Source organism: Nematolebias whitei, chromosome 20 (assembly GCF_014905685.2).
Source record: "Nematolebias whitei isolate Nwh7 chromosome 20, NemWhi1, whole genome shotgun sequence".
Classification (NCBI taxonomy): Eukaryota; Metazoa; Chordata; class Actinopteri; order Cyprinodontiformes; family Rivulidae; genus Nematolebias; species Nematolebias whitei.
The window spans coordinates 20771886-20780643 of NC_056517.1; the positions used below are offsets into that span (position 1 = coordinate 20771886).

An 8758-nucleotide genomic window follows, 5' to 3' on the forward strand; every position below is an offset into this window, starting at 1 on the left:
ACGACAGAGGAGGAGACACACAGAGCCGCCAGAAAACGGAAAAAGCGCTGATGATCAACTCTCTCGCTCTCTCTCTCTGACTCTCTCTCTCTCTCTCTCTCTCTCGTTGCCTTCAAGTGCATCTCGTAAAGTCCAACTCCCCTCTTTACATTCTCCAACATCTCCATGAGTAAATGATGCAGGGAGCGCGCGCTGTGACGCAGGGTGTAGAGCTATGCGTCACGCAGAACAGAAGGTGGCACAAACAGACAATCCCATTGCTCCTAATGAGATGAACTGAATACTTTTGAATGGGATTTATTAGTAAAGTTTAATAAAATGGAGTCTTCAGTAGTTTATGCACTGAGACTGACTCACATAAAATTATCTGTTTACACCAATACCCACGATGCTCTACATGATGGGATTTGTGTTCTCGTTCTTATTATAAATGATGATTTTAAAAATAGTATTTTTACCACCGCAGCTTTATATGAAGTGTCTGGTATTCTTTGACCTGTCACCCACCTCCTTTAATGTCAGAGAGACTTTTAGACAAAGTTTAGAAGCAATGATCGAAGGACTGATAAAGTTATCTCTTAAACCCCCAAATTATGAGAAATCTCATGCAAGAAGAGACTGTGCTGAATGACTCTCAGCTACTACCACTTCAAAATTTAGCTCAATATTGGCTAAATTTACAGAGTTGTAGTTTTGAATGTGTTAAATAATATTCATGAAGATTCCTCTGTTGCAAGTGTATATCCAAGGTTGCAAAGTTACATTCAAATATTAAAATATGTTCAACTGATTATGAAATATTTTGCTAACAGACAAACAGGGTTGACACCAACAGTTTATGCTAAACATCAAAGTTTATGCTCAGTAATCCAGGTACAAATCAAACAATGTTCAGTCAGGTCATCTGGATGGTTTCTTTTTTTTTTTTTTTTTTTTTGCTAAGACATTTTGTCCTTCATCCAAAGGACTTCTTCAATCTGAGGAGACACCAAACAAATTGAGTCCCTCAAACAGCTCACTCCCATAGTGGGGAAAAAAAAAACAGTTTGCTAGTGCTAATATGGCATCCGAGGCCCGTCCTCTTCCCCACCAACTCCTTTAAGGTAGACCATGCCAAAGTAATTCAAAGCACCAAAGTTCATGCACAATAATCCAGGTACTGTATAAATCCAACAGTGTTCAGTCAGGTCATCTAGACAGTTTATTATTATTATTATTATTTTTTTTTGCTGAGATGTTTCGTTCTTAGCGAGCAGGTCCCTGGTTCAAACCCCGGTCCAGGGGCCTTTCTGGGTGGAGTTTGCATGTTCTCTCCGTGCATGTGTGGGTTTTCTCCGGGTACTCCGGTTTCCTCCCACAGTCCAAAAACATGCATGTTAGGCTGATTGGTAACTCTAAATTGTCCCTAGGTGTGAGTGAGAGAGTGAATGGTTGTTTGTCTCGTTTGTCTCTGTGTGGCCCTGTGATGGACTTGCGACCCGTCCAGGGTGTACCCCGCCCCTCGCACAGTGATTGCTGGACATGGGCACCAGCGACCCCCGTGACCCAAAATGGAATAAGCGGTAAAGAAAATGGATGGATGGATGGATGGATGGATGTTTCGTTCTTCATCCAAAGGACTTCCAAAAGAGTCCATGCTAAAGTTTGATCTTGCTCAGTTATGACTTAGAGCCCATGTTGTGAATAAATCTCAGATATGCACCAAACTTTAGTGCAATGTTTGTAAAACTGACTGAGTAATGATCATTTATGAGGATTCTAAAGTCAGTGAGCTGAGGCAGGCATCTTGAGTTGCATTGGTTCACAAGATGAACACACAATGATCACATGAGAGCTTCATTAAAATCAGTGCTTCATGAAATATTTTGCTAACTCTAGACAGGTGAACACAGAGACAAAGCCATTGTCACCATTGTCTTTCAGTGGCGAGTGAAAATTAATCAATAAATATCAATGTGGCTCTTTTTAAATCATCAGAATTTCAAGTTCAAATTTCTTTATAGTCATTCGCATCACATGTGGTACATGAGGTGGAATGAAACTGTGTACTCAAGGTCCCAGTTACACCCAAAAATATCAACAATATTAAGTATAAATAGAGACACTAAAGATCTAAGATATACTCTAAACACTAATAATTTAAAATAATACGGTATATTAAACAGCAGCCCGAACATGAGTCTGTGGTGAGCATATGCAATAAATGAATACAGCAGCATGAGATATTTGAGACAGGAGAATTATTGACATGAGACATGCAAATTTAGCAACACCACAACAATTTGTCCAGTAAGAAACAGTTTTAACCCATAATTTTGTATTTGGATTTGATTTTTGTTTGTCACTAAAAACTAGTAAACATTGATTAATCCTTATTTTTTTTTCAGCTGGGCATCGACGGATAAATTTAACTTATAGGCTAAATATTGATAAATTGGCTTTAGATAATAAGTTAACAAGTAACCAAGTGAGTAACATTGACAGGACTACTTGATAACCTTGCTGTGCATGATTTAATTTATCTTTACTAAAAACTTTTACCATTTAAAGTAATTTTATACATCAGGACTGCATTTCACAAACACTATTCAATAATATAATACATGTACAATAATACGTGCTAACCTGATGAAAGCTGCAAACACATTAGTCTTTTTTATTTATTCTGGCTCCACTGCCTTCAGCTTATATGGTGAAATAATTGTTTGAATAAAAAAAAATGTAACTGTGAGCATTGTATCTGTTGTAAACATTTATCCACATTTTACCTTTGATTCGTTTTATTTAAACCCTTGAGCCAGTGATGCAGGGGGTCTCAAGGTCAACAGCTCAAGGGCCAAACATCTGTCTGTACGACTGTTTAAGTTATGATTTAAAATCTGGTTTATTTGTTTTCATTATAGCAGATGAACATGTTTAACCCTGTCAGAGAGATATTATTGATCGGGATCACCACTATGACCACAATATTTGTCATTTCAGTTGTTTTTTATATGTCTACAGGTGTTTGCTGTTTTGTTTTATTTATTAAAATCTAGTTTTAATTTTAAAAGAGCTCATTGTTAAGCAAGACGGAATTCACCCACGGGTCAGGTGTGGCCCCTGGCCTTGCAGCTGATTATTATTTAGAGAATAAAAAACATTGACAGGAATCTCTCAGCAGCTGATTTATTCTGATGCTTAAGTTTACTATGGCAACAACAGTGTTGTCCTATAGTCTTGCTTGTCATAAGGAATATGTCATTTTAATTATTAGTCTGGATTAACTGCATGTCATTGTGTCATCTGGAGCATTACATAAAGAATAAAGCACATTTAAAGCAAGTAAATTACATTTCTGGAATCAATACTATAATATTTAACAATGATTGCATAAAGGTTGTAAAAATACCTGTTTATTATTTAAATACTATTTGAATATTTCATCAGAAATTTGATATTTGGGATTTTTTTGTGGTTAGGACATCTAACAGAAAACCTTCTGTCGGTGGGAATATTTATACAGTACAGTGTTTTTTCTTTTGGAGAATAATCGTCATCTTTCCTACTGTCTTTGAATGTGACGCGGGCAAACACCAAGTCTCGCGATAATTTTTTAAGGAAGCTACTCAAATGTGATTGAAGGGATGATTTTAACAGCCATGCCAGTGTCCTAAACTTGGTTTAAAAAAATCAGTTTGATATTTCATTTCCATCAGAATAAATAAAAAAAATTGAATTATCAGGCATTTTCTTTGGTCAACATGACAGTGAAAACAATATGGACAAAAGCAAAACCTTCCCTAAAAATTCTCTGCTTTGATGTGTTGGGGTTGAAAAAACCTCATTGTGTGATTCAGAGTAATCTAACTCATTCAGTCAGAAACTTTCCTGACATGCTGATGTAGTGCTGTCATTCTCATGCCCACTCACAGAAGGAGAATGTGCTGTCAGCGTGAAATCATGCAGCTGCAGTCAGGAGAAAGATATGATGAATTTAGTTTCTCTGTATCAGCTGTTCTCAGCTGCTGCACTGATAAGAAAGGACAACTGATCTGATAATCTGTTGCAGAATGAAACATCATCAGATGTTTATGACTGAAGAGATAATTGACCTTGACTTGCTAACTACCGGTATGTGGACAAATATTGTACAGATCATTTCAGTTTTTGTATTTAGAATTTTTAATATGGCTAACTCACATTTCAGAAATTAAAATTTTGAATTTTAGACTGCAAGACAAATATTTGCAAATACTTGCAATTAAAAAAACAGCTCTTAAGATATGTCTTTGGTACTCCAGCACATTTTTTTTACACTTTAGACTACTGGTTTTAAAGTGTATACACTTTAGTATAGCCATGGGAAAGTAAAGTATAACCATGATCCAAATTCTTCTGCAGAATCTCAGTGAGAAAAGAAAAATAAGTTAGAAGCAGATGGCTGGTAGGCTTATAATGAAGGCAGAGTTCAGAAGTGGGAGGCAGGAGAAGCTCAGTGCAGAAAAAAAAAAAAAAAAAACTAAAGTAAAAATACAATATTTTAAAACACTTGTATTGCCATCCACTTTATTCAGGTAGTATTTGCCACATCAGAAGCACCAACTACTAATAATGTCTAACCCTGTAATGTTTAAAAAATGCTGCTGCCAGAGTTTAACTGGAGTTAGTAGGAGAGATCATATCGCTCCAGTTTTAGTTTCTCTCCACTGGCTCCCTGTCAGGTCCAGAATAGAATTCAAAATCTTACTTCTAACATTCAAAGCTCTCAACAACCTGGCTGCATCTTATATTTGATTCTTATTGTTCCATATTTTCCTAACACAGCACTTTGCTCTCAGACTGCAGGTTTACTTGTGGTTCCTATAGTTTCAATAAGTAGAATGGGAGACAAATCTTTCAGTTATCAGGCTACTCTCTTGTGGAACCAACTTCCAGTTTCTGTCTGTGAGGCTGACACATTATCCAGTTTTAAGACTCGGCTTACTTTCATCCATCCATCCATTTTCTTTACCCGCTTGTTCCATTTTGGGTCACGGGGGTCGCTGGTGCCCATGTCCAGCAATCACTGTGCGAGGGGCGGGGTACACCCTGGACGGGTCGCAAGTCCATCACATCGGCTTACTTTCCTTTTTGATAAATCCTATAGTAAGGGTTGGCTTGGGTTTCCTGAGCTATCCCTTAGTTATGCTGCTATAGGATTAGACTGCTGGAGGACTATGGCAAACCCTCAAATCCACGAATAGACACTTTTACAACACTTTCTCAGGCAAAAAAAGCCAGATTACGCTGTAAAATATGATGTAAATCCACTCAAAATGCCACTTCTTTACGCCTACCTTCTAAATGCCCAAAATTGCGGCATTTATTTTGGGCATTGAATGCCGCTTTTTACATGTCACGCCGTAATAAATGCTGTAATTTCACCACAATTTACGCCATCAAAGACGGCGTTTTCTTTGTGGTCTGTAATTGATAAGAAAGTATGGGGACTTGCAAAATTCAAGAAAACGCCGGTCAGAGCAGATGTGCTTGTCCTGAGCCTGGTTCTGCTGGAGGTTTCTTCCTGTTAAAGGGAGTTTTTCCTTTCCACTGTTGACTTTGTGCTTGCTCAGGATGGGAGACTGCAACAAAGTGAAGATTCAACGTGTCTGCTGGCTTCCTTAGAAAAAGAACTTTACTAATTGGCTTTTATGTATGTGAATGTTCCTGTAAAGTGCCCTTAAACAACTTTGTTGTGATTTGGCACTATATAAATAAACTGAATTGAATTAATGATCAACATCAGAAGTGGTTACAGTTCTGACTGCTTCATCAGTTGACGTATACCCAAATTTGTGGACGCCCTTTAAAATTCAGAAGCTTTACATCAGTTTCCATTTGTATTAGTGCTAGTGTGTGCATTAATAATCCAAACAGTGGAGGCTGGATGGTAAAATAACCAAAGATTTACAACCTATCGGAGCGATTAAACATTGCTTATACTGATGTAACCAATCACACGGATCACCTCACGCTCATGCAGTCTGGGCTGCTGCTTTTAGGACACAAGTGTTTAACCAGTCACAGTCGAATGTAATCACCCTGAGGAGAAAAGTAAATTAAACACAAAGCTGACACCATCTGGGACAGTGCTGCTACTGCACAGGATGGTTGCGTGTATGACTGTTGTTGTGAAGAGAAACAGAGTAAAATCAGAGAAGACCAAATGGTGGAAGAGGAGGGAGGAAGAATGTTGTGAGGAGTCCAGAGAGGAAGCTGTGGACCAGGAAGTGGGAAAGATTATAGTGTGAAGTCTGGAAAGCTCTGAAAAGCTTTGAAAAGCTTGTACATATTCAAGAAGATGATCAAAATGTGTGTTTTTTTTTTAAATATTAAGTATAATGTGAGTTCATAAAAATTGTTTACCGTTGATCTTATATTTTAGCTAAGTTTTTTATTTTTTTTTATTTATTAATTCATCTTGCTTTTGTATAGTAATTTTGTTTGGAATATATTTTGGGGACAAGGGGCAGATATTATAAGAATTCATTCTTCTTCTGCTGCCTTTCATTTTATTTCTGTGATTGTATATCTTTTTTCTTTTCTTTAAATTGTATTATATTTGTTGTTTGGATGAAATGAAATGAATAAATAAAACATACATACAAAAGAATGAAGAAGGGGAAGGCAGCCGGTCATGATGACACACCAGTGGAGGTTTGGAAATTTCTTGGAGAGATGGCAGTGAGGTTTTTGACTCAAATATTCAATGGCATATTTGAGAATGAGAAAATGCCTGAGGAATGGAGAAGAAGTGCGCTGGTACCCATTTTTAAGAACAACGGTGATGTACAGAGTTGTAGCAACTACAAGGAAATGAATTTGATGAGCCACATGGTGAAGATCTGGGAGATAAATGTAGAAGCTAGACTTAGACGAGAGGTGACTATTTGTGAGTAGCAGTTTGGTTTCATGCTGAGAAAGAGCACCACAGATGTAATCTTTGCTTTGAGGATGCTGATGGAGAAGAACAGAGAGGGTAAGAAAGAACTCCATTGTGTCTTTGTGGATATAGAAAAATCATCTGACAGAATGCTGAGAGAGGAGGTGTGGTATTGCATGAGGAAATCTGGAGTGGCTGCCAAGTATGTTAGACTGGTACAGGACATGTATGAGGACAACAGGACAGTGGTGAGATGTGCTAGGAGTGACAGATAGCTTCAAGGTGGAGGTGGGAGTGCACCAAGGATCAGCTCTGAGCCCCTTCTTGTTTGCTCTGGTGATGGACCGACTAACAGATGAGGTCAGGCAGGAATCCCTGTAGACTATGATGTTTGCAGATGACAAGAGAGTCCAGACAGGATGGAGTGGATGGAGAAAAGTTTCAGGAATGATTTGTGTCAAAAGGGTGTCTGTCAGTAAATGTCAAGAGAAAAGTTTACAAGACAGTGGTGAGACCAGCTGTATTGTATGGTCTGGAGACAGTGGCATTGACAAAAAGACAAGAGAAAAAACTGGAAGTAGCAGAAATGAAGATGTTGAGGTTCTCCTTAGAAGTGACAAGAATGAATAAGATTAGGAATGAGGTCGTCAGAGGTACAGCAAACGTTGAACAACTGGGAGATAAAGTTAGAGAGACCAGATTGAGATGGTTTGGACATGTCCAGAGGAGGGACAGTGGGTATATTGGTAGAAGGATGTTAGAAATGCAGCTGCCAGGAAAAAGACAGAGGAGATGCAGTTAGAGAGGACATGGAGGTAGTTGGAGTGAGGACAGAGGATGCAGAGGACAGAGATGGAGGACGATGAATCGCTGTGGAGACTCCTGAAAAGGGAATAGCCAAAAGAAGATTTATTAACAATAAAATCTTTAAAAAATAAAAAGTATCATAGGCCCTTTATTGTTGTCTTGTTAGCTTAACAGGCATTATTGTTTCATAAAACCTTGACTGTACTGTTCCATGCTGATGCTATGTTCAGGGCTCAATGGGATTTACCTGTCTAAATAAAGGTTGAATGAATGTTAAAGATTGGCCAACCGATGTCACAATATTTGTATTGTATGGTTCTTTACCCACAACGATCACACAAAACTTCTGCTTTATATTCAGAATCAGAATGCTTTTAATTGTCATTGCACAAAAAGCACAACAAAATTTCATTTTAGTACACCCAGTCCAAAGAAACAAAAAGACAACCAAACAACATAGACATGGGTAGACAGGTGCTTGAGGCTGCAGCCTCATGGAAGGTGCTGCCCTTTTTGTTGGATAAGGAAAAGGGAAACACGAGGAAAGAGGAGGTTAAAAAAAATCCTCTCTCACACTGTGTCCCTAACACAGTGCTTCTCAATTATTTCCGGTTACGTCCCCTTAGGAAGAAGTAAACATTTTGCGCCCCCCCCAACTCTCCGCCGCAACTCTAAATAGTATATTTTGTCTAAAAACAATGTTATAAATACACCTCTGCATAGCCTTGTACCCTTATTAACATTAATTAAATCCATCCATCCATCCATTTTCTTTACCTGCTTATTCCATTTTGGGTCACGGGGGTCGCCGGTGCCCATGTCCAGCAATCACTGTGCGAGGGGCGGGGTACACCCTGGACGGGTCGCAAGTCCATCACAGGGCCACATAGAGACAAACGAGACAAACAACCATTCACTCTCTCACTCACACCTAGGGACAATTTAGAGTTACCAATCAGCCTAACATGCATGTTTTTGGTCTGTGGGAGGAAACCGGAGTACCTGGAGAAAACCCACGCATGCACGGAGAGAACATGCAAACTCCAC

At 38.5% G+C, this 8758-nt stretch overlaps 1 protein-coding gene across 1 annotated transcript in view; it reads left to right on the plus strand.

Moving 5' to 3' along the window:
* Positions 1-2175: 2175 nt before the first annotated feature.
* tfr1b (transferrin receptor 1b) overlaps positions 2176-8758 on the plus strand; it is a 32309-nt gene continuing 25726 nt past the window's right edge. Inside the window, exon 1 of the mRNA XM_037694438.1 lies at positions 2176-2186. Within this exon, the coding sequence (XP_037550366.1) occupies positions 2176-2186 (11 nt within the window). The remainder of the gene's footprint in view (positions 2187-8758) is intronic.